The sequence below is a fragment of the Orycteropus afer genome, unplaced genomic scaffold (assembly GCF_000298275.1).
Source record: "Orycteropus afer afer isolate SDZICR_OR568_19922 unplaced genomic scaffold, OryAfe1.0 scaffold00176, whole genome shotgun sequence".
Classification (NCBI taxonomy): Eukaryota; Metazoa; Chordata; class Mammalia; order Tubulidentata; family Orycteropodidae; genus Orycteropus; species Orycteropus afer.
In genome coordinates this window covers 4,890,647-4,916,433 of record NW_006921763.1, presented here as the reverse complement: position 1 = coordinate 4,916,433, position 25,787 = coordinate 4,890,647, and the positions used below count along the sequence as shown (strand labels likewise).

General features: G+C 39.6%; 1 protein-coding gene across 1 annotated transcript in view; it reads left to right on the top strand.

Moving 5' to 3' along the window:
* BEND4 (BEN domain containing 4) overlaps nt 1-10,156 on the top strand; it is a 46,262-nt gene extending 36,106 nt beyond the window's left edge. The window contains exons 4-5 of the mRNA XM_007947164.1: nt 5,591-5,831; nt 9,939-10,156. Coding sequence (XP_007945355.1) covers nt 5,591-5,831; nt 9,939-10,156 — 459 coding nt within the window. The remainder of the gene's footprint in view (nt 1-5,590; nt 5,832-9,938) is intronic.
* The last annotated feature ends 15,631 nt before the right edge of the window (nt 10,157-25,787 follow it).

Here is a 25,787-nt window from a genome sequence, read left to right as displayed (position 1 = left end):
AAAAGGATAATATCAGGATACTATGAAGAACTGTACTCCAACAAATTTGAAAATATGAAACAAATGGACAGATTTATGGAAACATATCACTTACCTAAATTAAAACAGACTGATGTGGAAAAGTTGAACAGGCCCATCACAAAAGAAGAAATTGAAAAGCTCATCAAAAAATTACCAACTAAAAAAAGTCCTGGCCCAGACGGTTTCACTAGAGAATTCTACAAAATATTCAGAGAAGAACTGGTACCAATCCTACTCAAACTATTCCAAAACATAGAAAAGGATTTACAGCCTTGGAAACTTTATGGGGCAGTTCTACTCTGTCCTGAATCTACTCTGTTCATGAATAGGAATCAGCTCAATGGCAGTGGGTTTGATAATATTTGTATCTACAGCACCAATCCTGTCAATTTGTTACACTGTGGTGGGTTGCCTATTGCTATGAGGCTGGAAGCTGTGCCACCAGTGGTTCTGATACCAGCAAGGTCACTCATGGTGAGTAGGTATCAGCAGGTCTTCCAGACTAAGCCAGACTAGGAAGGAAGCCCTGGTGGTCTACTGCCAAAAAATTAGCCCATGAAAACCCTATGGGTCGCTCCAGAATATTATCCCATATAGTGCTGAAAGGTATTCAAAGTACATTGTGACCACCACAGCAGTCTTGAATATACCTACAATTTTCAAGATCATGCAGGACCAGGCAGCACTTTGTTGTGTTATATATGGGGTCACCATGAGTCAGAGCCAAGTTGACAGCAACCAACAACAACATACATGTATCTAGAACACCAGTCCCCGTGGCTCAATTCCAGACCTGTTTGTTCAACTACCTGCCCAAGAGTGGAATGCCACACAGCTCTCAAACTCACCACACCTACTCTGAATACCATTCATATGCTTTCTGATTTCTCTTTAATGAAGACAGGTTCAGTCCCCAGTCACCTCTGAGATTCACTGACTCTTTCTTCTTCATTGCCAAATCCAACCATTCGAAAGCCATCTTGAATTGTTTCTTGTTCACACCCTCATTCTTCACCTGGACTGTTAGCAGTAGATCTTTTCTTATCCATCATCCACACTGGAAAGTTCTTTTTCTAAGGTCCAGATCCAAATAAAATGTCACATGTTTAAAATCCATTGCTTGCACTCTAGAAGAAAGTCTACATTTCTTAACTTGACATTTCTATCATCCAAAAAGCAAGAGTGAAAAGCCCACTTCCTCCAAGAAGCTATCCCTAATTGCTGCTCCCCTGTTTTGTGCTCATGTGGCACATTCCTCTTAAATCTAATTCAGGACTATCTGGGTTACTTTATGGCTAATTCATGCCTGTCTCTTCCGTTTGGTTATGAGTATGAAAACATTAATTGAACATTTTTCATCTTGGGTTTTTCAAATTGAATCACCAATAGGTCAGAGTTTATTTAATAAGTGTTGGTGGCTAATTGAAGAAGTCAGTTCTATAAAAACAAGGCAAATACCTATATTTCCTCCAGATAGCACTTTTATTACCCATCATCATCATTAGTACTTTACTTTTTTTATTGTCATTTCAGGCGTTTTCTCATTTTTGTTATTTATCACATTTTATTTCTATAACTATGTTAAAACAGGATTATAAATGTCATCCATAACTCAGAGAGCATTCTGAGTTTTATTTCGGGCTATAAATTGCTTTTTTCTCTTTGTTTTCCTTTTTCTTGGAGAAAATTACCTCCAAATGATACATCCACATTTTTGGAGAGCTTCTGGGTTGTTCTCTGTATGAGTGGAGGTGTTTAAGGATGTGAGAAATCTCCTGCCTTGGAGTGTCAGCTCCACTCGATGGCATCTAACAACAACAACAACTGTCACAATACCTCTCCCATCTTGAAACAGACAACTCCAGTTTTAGGGACCTAGCACAGTGTCATGGGCTGAACACTGAACTTGAGCACAGGGTTCCCAGCTCTGCCCCCTTGAGTTGTGAAACCTTTGGAAAGGATTTAACTTCCTTAGCAAAACAGGTATAGTAACCCTCAGTTGCCTGTTAAGCTCGCAAACCTGAAGGAAAATAGCTTTTAAAACTACCCAATGTTAAATAAATAAACGTTTTTAAAATACTCCCACTGTCTTCTCAGGTGGACAAGTGTGCCTGGGTATGCACTTTGTTGTTGCTGTTAGCTGCCACCAAGTCATTTCTGACTCATGGCAACCTTCTGTGTACAGAGTAGAACTGCCCCATATGTACTTACAGGGACCGAAAGTAAGAGTGATTTTAAATTAAGCAGAGTGGAAGTCCTCTATCCCCAGAAGCCCCTGTTTAAAAAATTATTTTAGTAAAATACATATAACATAAAATTTGTCATTTTAACCATTTGTAAGTACACTATTCAGTGGCATTAATCATGTTCTCAATCTTGTGCATTCCTCACCATTATCTATTTCCAAACCTTTCTCATCATCCCAAGCAGGGGCTCTGTACCCATTAAGCAGTAACTCTTCATCCCTCTCCTCCAGCCTTGGCAGAACTCCCTTTTTAATGGCCACTTGTCTACATTGCTCTCTTAAAGTTCTTTAAGGTAAGGAAGGTTAGATTCTGACCTTTAACTTCACCAATTAACATTCTCAGAAGCTCGTCAAATGTCCCAGTGTCAGAGTAATAATAAATGAAGAACTCTTAATTATAGCCACCTTTATTGAATGTCTGCTCTGTGCCCACCATGGTGATAAGTATTGTACTGTATTAGTCATTCAGCAAATGTCTATTGCACCTGCTGTGTGTCATCTGAGGAGGCGTTGGTAGTTCAGCGGTAGAACTCTCGCTTTCCAGGCAGGAGATCCAGGTTCAATTCTAGATCAATGTGCCTCGTGGTGTGACACCACCACCTGTCTGGCAGTGGAGCCTTTCACGCTGCTGTGATGCTAAACAGGTTCATGGCACTTCCAGACAAAGACTTGGAAGAAAGGCCTGATGACTTACTTCTGAAAATCAACCAGTGAAAACCCTGGATCACAGTGGTCCAATCCACAACCAGTCGTGGGCCACATAACTGGGCAGTGTTTCGTTCCATTTCTGTCAGGCACTGTACTTGGCCCTGGGAGTATGGCATGGAATCAAGCAGCTAAAAATCCCAGCCCTCATGAACTTATCTTCTGATGTGGAGACTGACGGACCCCTCGCCCCAAACCTGCAAGCTGAAATGATTATCCCTATTTTGACAAAAAAAAGAGCTGAAGTTTAGAGAAGTTAAGCCACCTGCCTGAGCCCTAATCCGGAGCCCAGCCCTATAATTACACTGGTATCACTGCCTGTGGGGAGAAATGAGGCCAAGATAGAATTCTTGGGGCTGGTGCCTCAGGCTGGTAATCAGTCACTCAGTAAATGGCAACAGTTATTATTAAGGTTCTTTCACAGAAATTTATTTTTGACACAGTGGTTGTAAGGGTAGTGTCAGTTCTCCAGATGCTTTTTGGATTTGTCTTCTTGAAAATAGAGACTACTGTTAACTAACCAGCAGAGCTTCCCAGACTTTTTTTTTTTTTTTTTTTCATCCTGACACACAAAGGAGGGAATAAAGAGAAAAAGGCTGCTAAGACAGCCTGCCTGGGGATTCTGCCTGCCCTGGGCCCTGCCTGGCTACCCTGCAGGTGGAGGAGTCAACCAATCAGAACTCTCCTAGCCCTCCCAGCCATGCTCGAGCACTGATGGATTGACTTTCCTGCTGCCTGCCTCCTGCTCCCAGCCCTAACCCTGTGTTCCTCATCTTGACTGACATCTCCCAGATCTTTGCTCGTTGAACTGGTTGCCTGGCCCTCTTGATTCTCCATCTTTCATCTCTGCCTCTCCATCTGCACTGCCGCACTTAGTTCATGCTGTCATCATTTCTTACCTCCTGCCAAGACACAGCATCCTGGGCCAAGAGAATCTTTGCAACCTCTAGGCTCCTGCTCCTTCTCCCCCGCTTCCCAGGCATATAGTGTGTGCTGGGCACTGTTCTAGGCTCTGGGAATATAGCAGTGAATGTTGTTGATGTCAGTCGTTGCCATTGAGTCAGTTGTGACTCAGGCTGACCCCTTGTGTCTGCTGGGTAGAACTGAGCTCTGTAGAGTTTTCAGAGCTGTGCCCTTTCAGAAGCAGATTGCCAGGCCTCTTCCAAGGCACCTCTGGTTGGGTTCAAACTGCCAGTCTTTGGGCCACAAGTCCAACACTTAGCCTTTTGTGCCACCCAGGGATTTGTTCCTGGTCATCTTTTGATCAACTCTTGTACACAGGGTCATGCATTTTGCACAGAGCCAAGGGTTGGTTTATGCTTCCAGATATTAACAGCTTAAGTCCACTTGGTTCTTCTCATTTTACAAGTGGAGAAACTTTGGTCTAACAAGGTAAAGTAACTTGTTCAAAAAACACGTCTAATATACAGAATCAAGATTTCAAACCTGGACTGTGCAAATAACTCACCTCAACTGGCTCCCTTAAAAAGGAAACTAAGTCACACTCTTGCAAGTTCAAGAAAGGATGACTTCTATAGAGTTTCCACGTGTGTAAGGCAGTGATAATTTCATAGCCAAATCTGGCTACCTCTTTCTTGTTGGTCCCTTTGCCTCTTACCTATATCAATGCTTAACTGATTGGAGCATTTTTGAAATTAAACTCTCTCAGACCCAAACAGTTGCCACATTTATAACCTGTAGTAAATTTGCAGCGTTGTAAAACTGAATGAGTTTTCTCTTCTTTATTTTGTACACCTTAATTACTGGAGAAGGAGTACATTAAAACTGAGATCACGGGTTAATTAATTTGTCCTGGATTGTAGAATTTTATGGACAACCAGAACTAGACTAATGGTTGTGTAGGTGCAATTGACTAAACATAGCTTATAAATGTTACAGAAATTCCCATAATTAGTCCCACCACAGCTATTTAGCCTGGAAATTTTATAGCAGACATAAATTATGAAGGTAAAAAGTAAGAAAATTTTTAAGTTGACACAGTGGCATTTGTGGAAGCTATAATTTGAGGAAAGATGTTTTGCATTATTATTCATTTATTTTTTTTTCCAGTTTCCAGAATTCCCCCTTTTAAAAATTTTTATGTTATTTTCAGTGTAATGCAATGGCTATCAGGTGTTAAGGGTGTTAAATCCCAGTAATGCTTTGTGAAAACAGGCCACCAGTATCATCTCTCGAAATATTTAACTGCCAACCAAAGGATGAAGAGATCTGTTTGATCACACTCTTCAAAGTCATTTTTGCATATTTTAATGAATTGAAAAGGAAAGTTACAGGTTATATTTAAATAGTGTTCCCTGTCATTGGATCTTGACACATTTTAACCTACCTGTTAAAATGCAAGTTATAAATAGTTCCTCTTTCAAAGGTGTTCATTATACTTCATTGGTTCTTGTTACAGAAAATGCAAATGTAATTTGAAAAGTGCCCATTCTGAGTGTGAGCAATTACTTGTGTTCTTCAATACCTGGTTCACTGTCAGCATCACCACTTGGTTAAAAAGAGTGTTTGCCTTTGAAATGGAGATCACCATTTCTGGCTGCTGGCTGCTGGCTGCTGGCTGGCTAAGTAGGTAATGAGAAAACCTTTCTCTTTTTCCAGGGAAGCAAGCAGCTGTTGAACAACTATCCTGTCTACATAACGAGCAAACAGTGGGACGAGGCTGTAAACTCTTCAAAGAAAGATGGGAGACGGCTCCTTCGATACCTCATCAGATTTGTTTTCACGACCGATGAGCTTAAGTACTCATGCGGCCTTGGGAAAAGGAAAAGGTCAGTGCAGTCAGGAGAGACAGGTCCTGAAAGACGCCCTCTGGATCCAGTTAAAGTAACATGCCTTCGAGGTACTGCATCCTTCCACTCAGTGTCCGCCATCTGTGATCTCATTTCACCGCATGGGCTGTGGCTCCCCGCGTACAAGTGTTCAACCTTACTGTATTTTGGTTTGTTTTTCTGCTGCAATCGTATAGGCTTCATGTGGCCCATTTACTTGGTATTGAGAAGTTCTTTAAGAATTCTCCATTTGCTTGAGCCTTTGGTGTTCTCACTTAATGGTACATAGCATTGCATAGCACCTCATGCTTCACACTTTAAATTCAGATTTTCGTTGCTACCAGAGAAGGCCTCCTCTAGCAAAAGTAGAATAGCAGGGGATGCACAAAACAAGAGTAGACATGGAATTTAAAATATATATCTATTATTTAAGGAGCCCTAGTGGTGCAGTGGTTTAAGTGACCTGCTGCTCACCGGAAGGATGATTAACCCACCAACCACTAACCCACCAGCCGCTCCACAGAAGAAAGATGTGGCAGTCTGTTTTTGTAAAGATTTACAGCTTTGGAAACACTATGGGACTGTTCTACACTGTCCTGTAGGGTTGCAATGAGTTGCAATCAACTCTACAGTTAACAGTATGTTTTTGATCAAATGATATCCCATTTCCTGTTCCAGCCTACGCTCCCTTTTAGCTACCTTCTCAAGAATACTTCTTCACAGCTCTTTAAATTTCCTTAGAATTCATTTTCCTTAGTGCTTAAACTATACCTTGCCCAGTCAATCTTTCTTCTATTACTTAATTTCTATATAAAAATACTGTTTAGATAATACTGCTTCATCAATGGTAACAAGTGGCTACGCTGTAGCTAATCTTACTGTTGTAGGTCAGACAGGATGGAGAGGAAGAATCAAATAGATAGCCAATCAGATAGCCAATTGATTCGGCAGGTCCAAAAAACAACAATTTAAGTAGAAACATTGGCGTGTCATCAAAAACACCATCCACACCTGAAAAAACCATATCAGAAAGCTCAAATATTAACCTCTCTGGTTCAATAGCAATTTTATATTAGTTGCCAAGACTTAATATTGATTTGCTCTGGATAGGGATCAAAATGTTTCCTAGAAGAGAAGTCACAAATGAAAAATATGATCACAGAAATATCCTTGGTTATCAGAAAGGAGAGAGATCCTGACTTAATCATATACCGTCCAGGGATGTCCACGGTGATCCTCAAACATTTGTGTGTCTAAGACACACATGTAGTATTTGTTAACAGCCTAAATTCCCTGGGCCTATTCCCAGATAGTCCAGATACTCTGATTCAGAAAGTCGAAGATGGGGCCCGTGTATTGATGCTTTTCTACAAGCACCCCAGGTAATTCTGATGCAGGTGGCGCATCTTGAGAAAACCAGCTGAAATGATTGTAAACTAGGCACAGGTGCTCCAGAGTACTAGGTCCTGGCCAATTCCCATTTCCTCATAGAGACTGACAGAAATTTTCAGAGTCTGTCTTAGCAAACCAGTCATGGTTTCCTTTATCTGTCAATATCATCAATGATGATGGACTAACTCACCAAGAGGCAGTGGAGAACTTGGGGACTTCACTGAGGACACTCACTGTGTGTACTCAAGGAAGTTGTCCTTAGATTCAAAAGGAAGTTAAGGAGTCCCACAACTTTATGCCTTTCTAGAAATTATTAATAACCGTTTTACATTTTAACTAGCAAGGCCGTGAAACAGTGATTAAAGTACATCCCAAAGCACCAGTGCTGCTGTTCTAAGAACCTAACTGGACCCAACATCACACAGGTGCAGTTCAAGCTGCCTAACCAGTGAAGACTACATTCTGTAGTTGATTTCTCACTTGATGGCCACAATCTACAAGCTTCCACCCTTGGGGTGGAGAATACCTAGGCTAGAAATGGTTATTGTCTGAGTTGTGGGGCAGCTGGTTAGAGCATTGAAATAGTTTATCCCAACTGCTAAAATCCTTGGGCCTTCCTGCAAACTAGATGTGATTTAGGTGATAGGGCAGCCTGGTTGTCCAGCCCGATGACTCCCAGGTAGACGTTCTTGCTGTGGTAAGCAAGATTAGAAAGGACAAGGAAGCCCTCAGGCTTTGGACACTCTAGTGATGGAAATCAGGGTGCTGTGGCGAATGCAATCAAATTCCAGGCTGTGACTGCTCTCCAAAGTGGTCTGACCCTGGAGGAAAGAGGAAGTATCTTTCATCTCCTTGGTGGGCCTGTGAAGATGCTTCATATTTCTATAACAAAATGAGCTCTACCTTTAGCTCTCAATACTCTTAGCTATAGTACTAGCAGCCACTCCTCAGAAGGAAGATGGGGCAATCTATTTCCGCAGTGATACTGCCTCAGAAACCCAAGGAGGGGTCACTATGAGTCAGGTCCAACTCGATGGCACATAACAACAACAAGAACAACACAGTACGAGCAAAAGTCCTGTCATGATAGTGGATGAGGGAGGAGGCAGGAGAGGCAGGTCACAGAACAGCCCATTCTGACAGAATTGCAGTGTTACAGCTGACTTTTGCCAAATGGACACACTTGCATTCATTTATTAACCATTATAGACTCTCGTTGATCATTTTAGTCTTTTGTACTCGTGAGTTCATGAATGTGGGGGAATTTGGACAGAGATAGGAAAGTTACTTAAGAAATCACTACTGAAAACTTAGTGCGTAGAGTAGGGGCTTGAGGAAGACATAAAAAGAATAGGAAACAGTATTCTTTCTTCTGGAGTTAATAGTCTGGCCAGAGATAACTTGAGGAAAATGAGTGGAAGTAGGCTAAACAGATTAGATTCAAAGATTCCAAAATAGCTCCTTTCAGTCTGCACTGGATTAAGTGACCATCACCTAAGTTTGACAAGTATCATCTAGTGTTTCTCAGATGTGAACCCCAGTATTATCTCCCTGAGTCCTGGCAATTTTGTAGGATGAAGAGCTGGATAAACATCGTTCTTTGCCCAAGGAAGTTAACCAGGGTCGGGTGCAAAATATAAGGGAAATGCCGAAAAACTCAGTAACGCCCATGCTAATTCTCTGTGAAACCAAACTCTACTGAGATGTGCACAAATTAGTTCACGAGGGCTTTTTTCTAGTTTAAATACCTAAGTACTACTTAAAATGTCACCTTCTTCATTTGGTAAATAGGGCCAGGCATTTCAAAGTTTCAAACAATTCAAATCCAACAAGCAGAACTATTACATTGTATTGAAGAGGGAGTAGTCCTAGAGAAGGACAGGTGTGTAAGTTAGAGTCCCCGGAAGTTTTAATCAGCTGTGCAAAAATGATTTGATTTATAAGTTTTTCCAAATGCTTGCCTCAGTTGGCAAGTGTTCATATTAAAATAGCTATTTTAGAATTATCTATGTGTCCTGCCCCCTTTAGAAAACAGAGTTAGGGTTAATTTGCTCTCAGTTGGAGGCCAGCTTTGTTCCATTGGAGTCAGACATATATACATATGCATGATACACACACTCATACCTGCACACACATGCCTTTATACTTTTTTATATATTGAGTCATCCTGGCATGCTAATTGCTTTTCTAGTGAAATGAAATATTTAAAGGAAATCTCATTTTAAAAATGTTTGTCAGTATATGTACAGATACCACAGTTAGAAAAATAAGCCTGCAACATTTAAGAATGTGGAAATCTTTTCTGAACTAAAACATAGGTACCTTCTCCCTCAATGAGACTGTGGCTTTTTTGTACTCAATCTTCAAGTTAGTAGCTGGTTAAAGAATATCACACTAATGATATTTTGTTTGCTTCTGGAGATAGTTAACATGCTAAAACTGTGAACAGGTAACATGGGTTCAAAACATGAAATATACTCCATAATTTACATCAAGCGTGGTACATACCATGTGTTAGAAATCAAACTTACCTTTCATTTCAACAGCAAATGTTTCTTAGACGGATTGCACCCTTACTTAGGGGATTTTTACTTGGCACATAAGAAGAGCATTTATATGGAATTAAGTTAGGGCTAACGAGTAACATCATCGTGGCATTACATTGGATTTCCCATAAAGCTTTTCTTTAAAGTTTTTAACTGTAAGCAGCCTCTCCTATTACCTTCTACAAAAACCAGCTGTTTCTTTCTCTCTCCCTTTTTTTATTGTTGCATATATTCCCACAGAATTCATTAGGATGCACTGTACCTCCAACCCTGATTGGTGGATGCCCTCGGAGGAGCAAATAAATAAAGTGTTCAGCGATGCTGTGGGTCACGCCCGGCAGGGGCGGGCAGTGGGAACATTTCTGCACAACGGTGGCTCGTTTTATGAAGGGATCGATCATCAGGCTTCGCAGGATGAAGTCTTCAATAAAAGTTCCCAGGATGGATCTGGGGATTAGTGGACAAAATCCTTCCTCCTGTAGCAGCCAATCCTTTCAAGAGTTCCAATTGTGAATGTCCTGTTAACATCCCATTAGAGTCCAAAGCATGTCATTCTGTCATACTTTAGACATCCTAAACCTTAACTCTCTGGACCTACTACCACAGTTCCCAAATAGAAATCCATTTTAGGGTTGTTTGGGAAGTCTGTGGAGCCTACAATAGACTTTCAAAATACTATATTATAAAAAGCAAAAACTACAATTTATTTTAAATACATAATAGTCAGACAATGAGGATAGGAAAAGAGGTGAGCTCCTAGTTACCTGTCCAAAATCTTCAAATGAGTTCAGCTTCCTGAACAAAGCTGGTTTCCAAGGAAGGATGGGTTAGTGTTCCTGTCAATGGGAGAAGGTAGAAAAATGCAGTTATTTTAAGGGACAAGGCACAAGCATTCTTTTGTTTTAATTCAAAGAAGTTGTTTTTCTGTTTTCCATAGATTTTGATTGATAGTTCTCAGCTAAGGCATAGGTTAGGTGACATAGTATGCTGCCTCTATATTGGTTAAGCCAGTTAGGAGCCCTGGTGGTGCAATGGGTAAGGGCTCAGCTGCTATCTGAATGGTTGGCAGTTAAGCCCATCCAGGGGCTCCGTGAGAGAAAGACTTGGCAATCTGCTCTTGTCAAGGTTAAAGCCTAAAAAACCCTGTGGGGCAGTTCTCCTCTGTCACATGGGTTTGCTATGAGTCAAAATCAACTTGACAGCATCTAATAATATTACTGAAAAAGAAACCAGAGAACAGAGGCCACCTCTACAGACAATTTTAAAAGTCAACTTTTTCTCAGCTATTTTTACAAAACGTTCCGCTGTGTTAATCAAATGCACTGTGGTCTCTGGAGTTCACAGTGATATAGTTTCACTTTGTCATTCAGGAAACATCCAAAGTTCCAAAAACACTTCCAAATGCTTGATTTTGTAGGTTTATGTACCCACAGTTTCCATAATCTTAAATCAGGCTTTGTTGACAAAATTCCAAAGTTACTGAACAATGAGATACTCAGCCACTTAGTTGTTTGGTTCACAGAAGACAAAACAACTGGAGTGACGATGGCATCCACTGAATTGACCAGATGTTCTGGTGTCATATACACAGTTTCAAGGCCATTCTGAACACTATGCAATGGGCTTGTCTGTAAATTCTCTGAGACTTGAGGGGCTTTCTGGCCTGAGTTGATCTTCAGAGTTTGCATAAAACTTTTGTTTGTGCTGATGTCATTGATGAAAATGTTTTATCCCACCTGATGTGTGCTTTCTTCCCCCCAATGATCCCCTGAAATATAAGGTCCTAAATTAATGCTGTACCTTTCACACCCTCTTCCCTCTCTTTTCACTTGAAGACCTCCATATGTGAAATTAGGATGTCTTTGGACCATTTCTTCAAAATGACTGCTCTAGAGATGCTAACATTCATGACAGCTTCAGGTTTGGATGTCAGGAAAGGCTTCCTTTATCTAACTAATCCAGATTACTACATTCTTTGTAGAGCCAAGGACTAAATGGGCGGTGTTTATTGAAAGCTATTAAGTGTCCTCTACAAATATGACCAAGGGTTTTGAAAATTGCTTGGAAAGTCATTTAAAGTTTTTGAGCATCTATTTATAAGGTGGTATTTTTTTTTTTTTTTACTTTTTTTTTTTTCTGTCCAAATTATCCCTTCCATTCAACAATTAGCTAGTACCTATTATAAGCAAAGCCTTAGAAACAGGGCCTTCTATAGTGTGTTAGACTGGGTTCTCTAGAGAAACAAAATCAGTAAAGCTTATATATATGTATATATAGAGAAATTTATATTAGGAAAATGGCTCACACACTTATAGAAGCTAGCAAGTCCAAAGTTCCTGGATCAAACGTCAAGCTGGAGGCTTTTCCTGACTCTTGCAGTTGCAGGGGCTGAGGAGCTCAAGGCTGGCAGGCAGTATACCGGCTGTTGACTCCAATGAATGACGAATCCAAGATCTCCAGGCCAAATGGTGGATTGTTCACTCACTGATAGTTGTAGGCAGCACAACAAAATCCCAATCCACAGAAGAATGTCTCCTCTCCCAGGATGTCCACAGATATACTGGAAGCAGGCCACACCCCTAGGGAAATTCCCTTTCAACAGATTGGCTGCTCAGAACATAATCATCTGATCCCATCGTGGGAATAACCACATAGCAACAGCTTAAACCACACAGAATTGTGGTCCAGCCAAGTTGATGCACAGCTCCAACTATCACATATAGCATTTTCTATGATTCCTAATTTTCAGCTACTGAAAAGCTTGATATTTATGGAGCTGGCCATTTGTCAGATCTGTTCAAGGGTGTAGGGAAAACTATTTCAATCCTCTTTTGGGCAAATTAGCTAAAATTTGGGAACAAAAGAAATTGTATACCCAAATGTGATACTGTTTATGGGAACCACAAGGCTAATAACTTCAACTATCCGAGAAAGGAAGATGTTTCTTATCTTGAAGAGTTGTCAGAACTCTGAGAAGTCAGTGTCTTATGAAATTCTTCAGCAACATGAACTCTTGGCCAGAAGAAAAGCACCACCTCATTTGACCTTTCCTTTGTTTGCACTGGGCTTTAATGATTCTTACTGCTTAGGGTAATGTCCTTTTTCCCACAGCAGAAATATTTGGCCACTGCTTTAAACAACAATAACAAAAAAAATCTTTGAGCATTTACTGTTTTCCTGCGAGCTTGAGAATTCCTTTCCCATCCCATTCTAGGGATATCTTTGAGTCCTGTGTTGTAGTGGTCTTCAGTAAAGGTGATGAGAGCACCTCCTGCATGCACATTTCCTTAGTCTTGTACAACCATAATTAAGGATGAAGTCCTTCCACCACTGCTGTGTGGGAGGGTGACAGGAACCTTCTGTTTAGCTCAAGACAGCTGCTGTGGTAGGCTCTGCCTCCCAAGCTGCATGTTTACACACTATGTTTGGTCCAAAGGCACATTTGGTCTCTGTAGCCCAACACTAAAGTTCCAAAATATCAGTATTACATGTTGGCTATCTCTTTTGCACATGAGGAAAGCAAGGCCCAGAAAGATGAACTAACTTACTCAGTATCACAACTAGTTTTAATACCTCTCCTGGGCCATCCCTTGTTTCCGGTAAGATGTATTTGTTCCATTATACTTTTCACTTTCTGTGTAATTACCATATTCTTCTAGCCTAGTCTACCACCTGACCCAGGCACTAACAGCTGCTTAGGTTATAACACAGAATCTGCTTAGATATTTTACTGTCACGTCTCCTTAGTCCATATCCTGGGCTGCCATTTGAGGTTTGTCTTTAAGGCTGGTGTTGTACCTGGGTTCCATGGTGGTTGCCTGCATAGTCACTTGATTTTTAAATCATGGCATAGGGAGGTTGTTTGTTTATCTTTTGGGTAAGACCATTGTGACCTCTATGTAAAATCAATTGCCATCAAGTTGACACCAACGCGTGTTCACCCCATGCATGTCGGAGTAGAACTGTGCTCCATCGAGTTTCAGTGCCGAGAGTTTGGAAGAGGATCACCAGACTCTTCTTCCAAGTTGCCTTTGGGTGAACTCCAACCTCCAGTCTTTCGGTTAGCAGCTGAGTATGCTAATGTTTGCACCATCCAGGGACCCCATTGACTTCTCATCACTTCTACATCACTCATAATGGATACTATCATTGCTCTGTCAGTTGATCTCTTTGGAGACCTGAAGATGTCGCTTATTGATTTGCTTTTTTTTTTTTTTCTTTTCTTTTTAACATCTTTGTCTATCAATTGGACCAATTACTGTCCTGACAAGAAATTTGGTCTCATGTCAGCTCTTGGAATCCTCCTTCAGACATTGAATATTGGCATGAAATAGACTGAATTAAAACTGAGTTCAGGATGAAGCTGTGTTTCACTTCACTGGTGAGAGAAGGAAGTCATAGGGCTGACCTGACACCAAAGACCAACTTGACATTTTTGTCCATGACTAGGTGTGGTCCACAAGCCAGGCTATCAGAAGAGTCTCCACCTTCCAACAGTGGCAATGTCTTGATGTGTCTCGTGTTTTCCCAAATGTAAGATCATGTCACAAAGATCATGCCTGTTTTTCACAGTGAACTGAAGCCTCAGGTGCAATTTTGGCCAGGCTCAGGATAACTGTTCAGTGATCTGCACGGGAGGGCTCTGGCTAGGAACTGGCTGACGTGACCAATATCCTGCAAGTAGTTACTAAACTCACATTTCTCACCATCTCTTTTGAAAGTGCATTGTTCAAAATCCCACAGTTTAACCTCAGCATAGTTTAAATGCTTTGGAGGAAAATTCAACACTTAAGTTTGTACCTTCTTTTACTTGAAAATTTTCATCAGGCTTCTGAACTCAGGCTTGGCTCTCTTGGTGGTCTTCATTTCTGCCACAGTGTTTAGGTTACTGTCACCATTTGTATTGTTTAAGGCTTCACTAGAAACCACCTTGCAGCATCTGCAGAAAATGACTCTCATCTCCTTTGGTAGGTGAACTACAAGATACATGTAGGTGTTTCAAAGCTGTAGAGCAAGTGGGTGATTTATATTTGGATCGTTTCTTATCCCTTCCTCAGTCATAAACACACTAACATAACATATTAGATTCCTTCCTCAGGATTATAAGGAGATATGTTATTTGAATGTATTATTTCATCCAACCAGTCTATGTACCATCAACTGATGGTAACTGATGTTAACAAAATGGTTTTCTAAGTCCATGAACTGTTCCTGAAATATCAGATGTTTCCCCTTAATCAAGACAATAACCCATACTTGGCAATCTAAAGGCTCACTGTTGCTACCTATCCATGCTACCTTTAATGGCTTGTGCCTCCCTGCTTGTAATAACAGAAAGTACTTACCTTATGGATCATGTAAGATGAAGCATGCACTGTTTTCAGAAAAGCAAACATATATTGCCCTCATTCAGAGTCTATCTCATTCTACTTATTCTCTAAAAGCTAAACTGAATACTTATTGACTGACTACCTCCTTGGTTTCTTAGATTTAAAGTTGTCACTCTTGAGATAACTTAATTTCTAGAAAATATTTAAATGTATAACTTTTCTCATTCGGGGCTATGTCATTTCACAGTACAAATCTGTGTTGATTTTTAACAGCTTGTATATACAAATTTTTAGAAATGTAATAGAAAATGATTTTGCACATATGGTACAAGTCTTGCTGGTGTATGTTTAATGTGGCAACACTTGCCAAAACTGCTTGGCAAAACATGTCAAATAGAGTTGCTTGAGTCAGAACTCTAATGTAAATGTGTCTAAACAGCACTATGTATCATGATGTATTTTTGTAAACACAGTGATGGCTTCTTTCAGTCATGTAAGTACTGGATAAAAATAACTGCTTCACTTGGAATGATTTAGGAAAATGTCACCCAGCTGATGGCCTTCTGCAAAGTTTTTGCGTTGTCAGCTAATGGTATTGGTTTCTTTATTTTTATTGGTTTCAGAGGAGAGCAAAGAATTGATATCAGATAACATTGAGTGCAAAAATAATAATACATCAATTCTTGCCTTCTAATATGTAAAATTGAAAAGTGTAACTGATATATTAACACATTAGTGAGCTTTTATCCTCCACAGTATATTAATTTGCAAGAAACCTTCAAAGGACTGGACTTCACTTAGCCCATGACCAGCTTGGTCCGTTTGGCTATTTTAAGGCATTAAATTACCAAATCCTTATAAAAACAGTGCCCAAATTAATTTTCATTGTGACCATCCGTTGTTGTGTGCCATTGAATCAGCACTCTATATGACAGAGTAGAACTGTTCTATGAGGTTTCAAGGCTATAAACTTTACAAGAGCAAATTACCAGATTTTTCTCCTGTGGAGTGGTGAATGGGTTCAAAACACCAACCTATTGGTTAGTAACTGAGCACTTAATCACTGTGCCACCAGGGCCCCTTTAACCATCCATAGCTGGCTAATATAAGAGCTATGTTTTCACTGAGTCACAAGTCCCTATACTTCGATGAAAATACATCAGCTAATAAGACTTATTTGAAAACGTGTTCATTCTCAGAATAATTGCAACAATACAGGTGGACAGATGGCTCTTTAACATGTTGGAAAACTGTTTTGTTGTCGTTAGGTGCTGTCGAGTTGGCCTCGACTCACAACAACCCCTGGGTACAACAGAACAAAACGCTGCCTGGCCCTGAGCCATCCTCACAATTGTTGCTATGTTTGACCCCATTGTTGCCACCACTGTGTAGATTCATCTCGTTGAGGGTCTTCCTCTTTGCACTGACCCTCTACTTTACCAAGCACGATGTCTTTCCCTGGGTACTGGCCCTTCTTGATAACATGTTCATAGTACATGAGACAAAGTCTCACTTCTAAGGAGCATGCTGGCTGTACTTTTTCCAAAACAGATTTGTTTGTTCTTCTGAAAGTTTATGGTATATTCCAAATTCTTCACCAACACCATAAGAGACATCTTTGCTTTTTAACACTTTAGAGAGGTCTTTTGCAGCATATTTGCCCATTGTAATATGTTGTTTTGATTTCTTGACTGCTGCTTCCATGGGTGTTGATTATGGATCCAAGTAAAATGAAACCCTTGACAACTTGAGTATTTTCTCCGTTTATCATGATGTTGCCTACTGGTTCAGTTGTAGGGATTTTTGTTTTCTTTATGATGAGGTGTAATCCATGCCATCTAGGCCCATTCAAAACCACTAACAGCATCAGTATTAACAATTATGAGTTCTCACGTGCCATGTACTTTGCTAAGCACTTTAATGCATCCTCTCATTTTAAACCTCGCAAAAGCCCTTGAGGTAGTTACTGTTACTATCCACATTTAACAAAAAAGGAAACTGCCCAAGGTACTCTGTTAGTAAGAGGATCATTTTTGGACTTAATCAGCAGAATGGCTAGTTCTGTTTTCCCCAATAGTCAAAGCATATTTCTCAAAGCCCGTCAACACATTAGAATGGATTTGTTATTTTATTATCTAATCAAGGTAAAGTTGTTATTTGTGTTGTAAAAAAAGCACTTTCAAATATGTTGATGCTTAAGTGGGAGGTTATAAACGGCACATCCTCTGGGACCTGCTCAGCTTTCTGCACAAGGCTTGACATGTGTAAGCTCCTAAGATGAAGACTAGCAATTTTTTTTAAAGAAATGAGTAAGTTAAAATCACTGACTTCTTCATACTTACAGATTCCCAGTACACAAATGCAAGAATATAAAAGCAGCAAGTTGAACTCAGTGAAGTGATAGTCTGAGAATTCCTACAGATTAGTAATGGCACTGGTTATCAGTTAGCCAGTGTTTTACTTACTTTTCACATCTGTTGTCTTTGCAGCCTAAGAATGGATGAGTCCGGTTTGGAAGAGAGAGTTTTAATTTATGATGTCACTGTGAGAACTGTTGTGAAAGTTTTTTTTTGTAGGAAAATACAGTAATCTTTTCAGTTTATTCTTTCCTGTAGTCTTGTCTCTAACATCTCTTTGGCTGTGCTTAAGTTCAAGAGCATGCCGAGGCCCTGAGGAATAGGGCATGCCAGACCATGAGATGGTCATGAAACTTCCAAGGTCACTGGTCCAGCCCAACCTTCCACAACTTAAGCATTGCCTTTTTTGTCTTTTATCTCTGGAACTTCATGTAGCAGCCTAACACTGGGGCCAACTTGCCTTTATTCTATTTTCTATGATGAATACTTGTGGAAAAACTGTGACAAATCCATTGATCCTAATATTTTTATTGTTGGAGTCTTGTTGATTCTCTATGACTAATTTGTATTTACTTGTACTGTGTAGGGTTACTATCCTCTACTATCCTCTAGGGGTATGTTAATAAAACTACAAATGCATAGTGTAATATAGAATAGCAAAAATTTTGTGAACAATTTATATAGAAGAGTAAGTTGTTTTTTAAGTGTTAGGCACATTTCTTTTAGAAACTAAAAATGTTATAAGAGTTTTTTAAACATTCAATATTTTTAATTATAAGAGGCATTTGTTACTAGAGCCAATTATTTCAGGTGTTCTAATTGGACTATTAATTTTATTACCTCATATACCTCTAGAATGCCACATGTTCTGTTGGGGATAAAATTGCACAATAAATGTCAAGTCTCTGTTAAGTGTTTTAATTTGCTTTGTGTGTCTTTCTCCAATTCAATGCAAGAAACTTTTTTGGCTAAAGAACTTTTCTTTTTCCTTAAAGGTAAGGCTTTTCTGCCATCTCTGAGCACAAAGTAAATGTTATATGCTTATTACCCAAATAAAAGAGACTCCATTACATCAAAGAACTAACCAAATTTCATCCAAAAATTCAATTAATCTAATGAATGAAAGGAAAACCAACGATGGGTGATGTGGAATACAAGCAGATTTCCTTCCAATCCAGCATCTTTGTACATCCATATATAAACATTCAGGCTTATCACTCCTAGCATAACTCTGTTACAGAGCACAAAAATCTTGCAGCTGCTTCTCATGACCTTTAACAATGAACAAATGTTGATTATTTATGGTCTCTGAACAGTAATCTGATTACAAAAGTAAAAGAGCTCTGGCTAAATGAGACAGCATGATTGTGATCTGACATATCGACTGTTGTTGTTGTTATTTGCCATCGAGTCGGCCCCGACTCACAGCGACCCCTCCTTGGGTTTCCGAGGCAGTATCACTACGGAAGTAGGATTGCCCAACCTTCCTTCCAAGGAGTGGCTGGTGGATTTGAACCGCCAGCCTTCTGGTTAGCAGTCAAGTGCCTTAGGCATTATGCTACCAGAGCTCCTGACATATCGACTATTATAGAACATCAAAGGTTGAATAGATGTTATTTCAAAACACCTTGTTTCATCTTAGAGAAAATGTAAAGGTGTTTTACTTTTACATTAGAAGATGTAGTTTTAACTAGTAGTTTTAGATAGAAATGCATAATTTAGTCTAAATAATTTTGGTTCAATTTGGGATATTTAAATGAATTTTTTTTTTTATTACAAAGCATTAAAGAGGTTTATTAAGTAACTTGGGTTGTTGACTATTTCGTAGTAGGCACAAGAGGTAAAGCAATAGATCAAAAAAGTATTAGGAATAAGTTCAACAAGGCTGCAGGATAAAAGATCAATATACAAAATTCTATTGTATTTCTATACTCTAGCAATGAACAGGGAGCTCTGGTAGCATAGTGCGTAAGGCACTTGACAGCTAACCAGAAGGCTGGCAGTTCAAACCCACCAGCCACTCCTCAAAAGGAAGGTTGGGCAATCTACTTCCGTAGTGATACTGCCTTGGAAACCCAAGAAGGGGTCGCTATGAGTCGGGTCCAACTCAATGGCACATGACAACAACAACAGCAGCAATGAACAATCTGAAAATGACATTTAAAAAACAATTCCATTTATAATAACATCAAAAAGAATAAAATAATTAGGAAATTTAACAAAAGAGCAAAACTTGTACACTGAAAGCTACAAAATATCATTGAAAGAAATTAAAAATCTAAATAGTAGAAAGACATCCCATGTTAATGGATTAGAAGACTTGATATTGTTAACATGGCAATACTCTCCAAACTGATCTACATATTCAATGTAATTCCTATAAAATCCAAGCTTACTTCTTTGCTGAAACTGAAAAGCTGATCCTAAGTCTCATAGAAATGCAATGAATCCAAAATAGACAAAACAATTGTGAAAAAAATGAGAAATTTGGAGGACTCACACTTCTCAAAACTTACTACAAAGCTGCAGTAGTAAAGACAGTATAGTACTAGCATAAACATAGATACATGGATTAATGAAGTAGGATTGAGAATACAGAAATAAACCCTTACATTTATGGCCAACTGAATTTTGACAAGACTGCTAAGAGAATACCTTTGGGGAAAAAACATATTTTTTAACAAATATGGGATAAATAGATAGCTAACTGCAAAAGAAGCAAGTTGGGCCCCTATCTCAACACTGTATACAAAAATTAACTCAAAATTGGAGACCAAAAGAACTAGATGGTGCCCTGCTATAATTGCTAACCACTCTGAAAGGGATCACAATAGGAGGTTCTGGATAGAATGGGGAAATGTGGAGCAAAACTCAAAATCATAGAAAAGACAAGGCTTACTGGTCTGATAGGTACCAGTGAACCCCCCAAGACTATGGCACTTGCACACCCTTCAAGCTGGGAACTGAACTCACCCCCATGGCTTATCTTTCAATCAAATGACAGGCCCGTCCTCGGAAGGAAGGTTGGGCAATCCTACTTCTGTAGTGATACTGCCTCGGAAACCCAAGGAGGGGTCACTATGAGTCGGGCCAACTCAACGGCACATAACAACAACAACAACAAGGTGAACAATAATACCAGGAAGGTATACACTCATTAGAACAAACAACCATATGAGATCCAAATGGCAGCGTTTGCCTGGGAATAAAGCTAAAAAGCTAGGAAGGGATGAAATGAAGTAGTAAACACTGGAAGGAAGTGGGAAAAGTGCTGTTGCATTGTGGAGATTGCAATGAATGGCACAAAGAAAATGTGTATGAATTGTTATGGAAAATCAATTTGCTATGTAAATTTTCACCCAAACTTAAAAAAAAAAAAAAAAGATTGTAGACCTACATGTAAATTAAAGTTATAAAACTCTTAGAACATAGTAAGTCTTTGTGGCTTTGTATTAGACAACAGTTTTTAGATGTGGCACCAAAAGAAGAAACAACAAAAGAAAAAATAGATAAACTTCATTAAAATGAAAAACATCTGTGCTTCAAAGGACACCATCGAGAAATGAAATGTCAGTCATAAAATGGGCTAAGGACTTGAATAGACATTTCACCAAAGAGGACATTCAAGTGACCACCAAACATGAAAAGACACTCAGCATCATTAGCCAACAGAGAGATGAAAATCAAAACCACAATGAGATTACCATTTCACTTCTACTAGGATGGCTAAGATTTTAAAAAAAAAAAAAAAAGGTGAGGATGTGGGGGAATTGGAACCCTTATCTATTGCTAGTGACAATGCAAAATGGCCCAGTTATTGTGGAAAACAGTGTGGCAGTTTCTTAAAAAATTAAAACTATTATGACCTAGCAATTCCATTCCTAGGTATATACCAAAGGACTTGAAAGCAGAGACTTATAAAGAGACCTGTACACCAATATTTATTGCAGCACTATTCACAAAAGTGAATACTCCAAAAGGTGGAAACAACTTTAATGTCCATCAGCAGATGAAAAGATAAACAAAATATGTACATAGATACAATGGGATACTACTCAGCCAGTAGAAGAGATGAAGTCTTGATATATGCTGCAGCAAGGCTGGAGCTTGAAGGCATTATACTCAGTGAAATAATCACAAAAGAACAAATACTTCATGGCCTCACTTATATAAAAAGACAAGGAAGAGCAAATGTATAGAGAACAAAGTTTATTAGTGGTTCCCAGGGGCAGGAGAGTGGGGGGAAAAGGAGGTTAATGGTGATGGAAAAATCACATTGATTAAGGGATGGTTGCACAGCCAATTACTGTAATTGTTATCAATAAACTGTACAACTGTAAAAAGTTGAATTGGCAAAAGTTGTGTGATAGATATATTTACAACAATGATTAAAAAATAAAAAGTAGTTGCCATGCTGCTTATGTGCAACCAAACACCTCGTGGGATTTTGTTCCTTGGTTGGAGGTCTAGGGTCATGATTTCATGGGACATCCCAGTCAATTGGCCTAATAATAATGTTTTTAGTGCATCTGTTCTACCTCCTAGTCCATTGCATAGTGCCTGGGATCTTAAAAGCTTGCAAGCAGCCATCCAAAGCACAATTGGTCTCTGTTCACCTGGAGCAACAGAGGAAGAAAGAAAGTCAGGAATAAGAGGAGGATAGGAATGTGTGGCTCATTGCCTCCATGAGCCACTACTTCCATTGCCATGAGGCCAGAAGAACTTAGGCTACCATTATTGACTATTATAATCAAAGATTCCATAGAACAATCCTGATTAAAAAGGGAAAATGCCAAACAGAATTTCAAAATGTCCTGGACTCTAGACTTTCTAGAGCCATGGAGGGTGGATGAACCCCTGAAACTATTGTCCTGAGATAATCTAAACTTTAAACAAAAAATATCTCCTGAAGCCATCTTAAAACTGAAAAATAATTTAACTATTAAAAAAATACCTACTTTGAGCATTATGCCCTTTAAAGAACTATCCATATGGGATCAGATTAACAACAGCAACTCAAAAGATTAGATAAGAACCTAAGAAGGCAGAGAGTTTATGATAATGAGGGAGGAACAACTCAGAAAAGGAGGGTGAAGATGGTTGCCCAACTCAAGAAATGTAATCACTGTCACTATATTGTACATATAGAAACTGTTGAATTGGCATGTGCCTTGCCATGTGTATTCCCAACAACAACATAAATAAATAAAATTTAGAAGAAAGTAAAATGACAACCTACAAAAAGGGAGAAAATGTCTGCAAATCATATATCTGATAAGAGACTTGTAGCCAGAATATATAAAGAACACTTACAACTCAACAATTAAAAATCAGCCCAATTAAAAATGGGAAAGTTAACTGATAGGCATTGTCTGAAGAAGATACACAAATGTTCAATAACTACATGAAAAGGTGGTCAACAACATTAGTCATTAGGGGAAACGTAAATCAAAATCATACTGACATACTCCTTCACTAGGATGGCCAAAAGAAAAAAAAGAGATGATAAAAAATGTTGACATGGATGTGGTGAAATCATCACCCTCATACATTGCTGATGAGAATGTAAAATGGTACATTTGCTCTGGAAATCAATTTGGCAGTTCCTTAAAAACTTACATGATCTAGTAATTCTATTCCTGTTTATACCCAAAAGAATTGAAAGTATATTTACACAAAAACTTATACATGAGCATTTATAGTAGCATTATTCATAATAGCCAAAAAACAGAAGCAATGCAAACTCTATCAATGTATAAACAAACAAAATATGGTATATCTAGCATAGTGCCTAAGGCACTTGACTGCTAACCAGAGGGCTGGTGGTTCAAACCCACCAGCCACTACTCGGAAGGAAGATAGGGCAATCTACTTCCACAGTGATACTGCCTCGGAAACCCAAGGAGTGGTCTCTGTGAGTTGGGTCTGATTCAATGGCACATAACAACAACATATGATAGAATATTATCACCTATAAAAAGGAATGAAATATTGACACATGCTACAACACGAACCTTGAAAACATATGCTAAGTGAAAGAAGCCAGACTCCAAAGGCCACATATTGTATGATTCCATTTATATGCAATGTCCACAATCATCAAATCTACAGCAGATTGCAGGAGGCTAGGGACAGAGAGGAATGGGGAGTGACTGATAATGGGTATAGGATTCTTTTGGGAGTAATGAAATGTTCTGAAATTAGATAGTGGTGATGGCTGCATAACATGAATGTACTAAAAACCACTGAGTTGTGCAGATGAAGGGTGAACTTTATGGTATGTGAATTACATTTCAGTAAAGTTGTTATTAAAAAGCAGTATTAGGCACTTAGTAAGGAGCAGCATTAGGGTTGGGAGGGGAGAGAAAGTGGAAAGTGAGGAGATACAAAATACTAGGTAGGCAAATTTTAAAGCATGCTGCCCAGTGTGTGGTTTATTTAAGTAAGAAACCACATGCACTGATATTAAAAAAAAAAAAAAAAAAACCTCACTGCTGTTGAGTCAATTTCGACTCATAATGACCCCTCCTTTGGTTTCCCAGGTGGTGTCACTATGCAAGTAGATTGCCCAACTTTCCTTCTGAGGAGTGGCTGGTGGGTTTGAACCGCCAGCCTTCTGGTTGGCAGTCAAGTGCCTTAGGCACTGCTACACCACCAGATATTCACACAATGTATTAACTGAAAGCCTGAAGTGCCCAGCATCATATTGAGCATCAGGTCCCCAAACCAAATAGAGCTGAAGGAATAAACCTAATGGTTGCATAACTATTTGTAGAAAACTTATAAACAACCATTCACAAACACACACGTTGCCATCAAGTCAGATCCAACTCATAGCGACCCCTCCTTGGGTTTCCTAGGCAGTATCACTACAGAAGTAGATTTCCCCATCTTCCTTCTGGAAAATAGCTTGTGGGTTTGAACCGCCAGCCTTCTGGTTAGCAGTCAAATGCCTTAGGCACTATGCTACCAGAGCTCCCTTATGCCACCAAAACAACCATTAGTTATGATAAAATCCCAAGTTTGACTAGGCTACTTGTTCCCCAAAATACATCTATATTCAAAAGCTCAGTTAGGCACAAAATAGGAGAGACGATAAGTGGACAGAGTCCATGTCTCAGGCAGTGTTTATGGTAGTTCAGGGGAAGAATTATGCACGTATGATCTGGTGTGCTCCCAAATCCTGGTTGAATCACCCTGTTCTTTCCCCCCTTTCATACTCCTCCACTGTGAAAGCTGTTGTTGAGACCTCACAGACACAGTCTTACTGATAAATGTGGTGTTTTCGGTCAGAGTCTGTAAGGAAACAGACGGTGCACTCAGTCTGAGGGTTTAATAGAGACGAGGTACAAAGATGTGGATGGAAGGGAGAGCGTTGTACTCAAACCTAGTACCAGAGGGTGCCGTCATTAGCCTGAAGAGGGGAGGAAATGAGCAGTTGCTGGTACTGGAATTAGAAAGGGCTGTGTTTGGAGGGTTCCCTGCCAGGAATTGTGACTTCCATGTGAGGAACAAGACCAACCTTTGCAGACCCTGCAGGGAGGGAGCCAAGAGAATCAGTACACTGACCTCCCACTTTCCTCCCATCTCCTGATGCTCCCCTTTCGCTGAACTCAACTGGAAACCAGGGGGCAGGAGAGCCCATTAATGTAGTTGCTATAGGTCAGCCTCATGGAACACAGAGCGGGTGAAGAAGGGGTACTCGTGAACCGCACCGTTGCAATCAAGTTGATTCCAATTCCTGGCAAACCCATGTGCTCCAGAGTAGAACTGTGTTCCACAGGATTTTCTTGGCTGTCATTTTTATGGAAGCAGATCTCCACACCTTTCTTCTGCAGTGCTGCTAGGTGGTTTTGAACTGCCGATCTTTGTATTAGTAATCAAGCACAAACCATTCACTCCATCCAGGGACCTGGAGAAGTGAAAAAGGGAAGATATTCATTCAGCACAATCAATAACGGGGATGACACTCTGATCCCAACTCAAAGAAATCTTGAGAGTCGACTGTTTACATAGGTGACCTCTTAATTCTTCATTTGAATAGGTAACACTTATTAAGCCAGTGTAATAAGTGCTTTGCTATCGTTACATCCTTTAATCTTTTTAATGGACCTGTAAGGTAACTAAGATAGCACTCTACAAATGAGGAAAGGGCTAGAAGAGTACATCATGTTTGGTAAAATAGAAGGCCAAGGAAAAAAAGGGACACCCTCAATGAGGCAGAGTGACCCAACAGCCACAACAGTGGGCTCAAATGTACCAGTAACCAGATGATGACATGGCACAGGAGCAGACACTTTGCTCTGTTATACGTAAGGTTGGGAGCTCTGACTGCTAACCAGAAGGCTGGCGGTTCAAACTCACCAGCCACTCCTCGGAAGAAGGTTGGGCAATCTATTTCC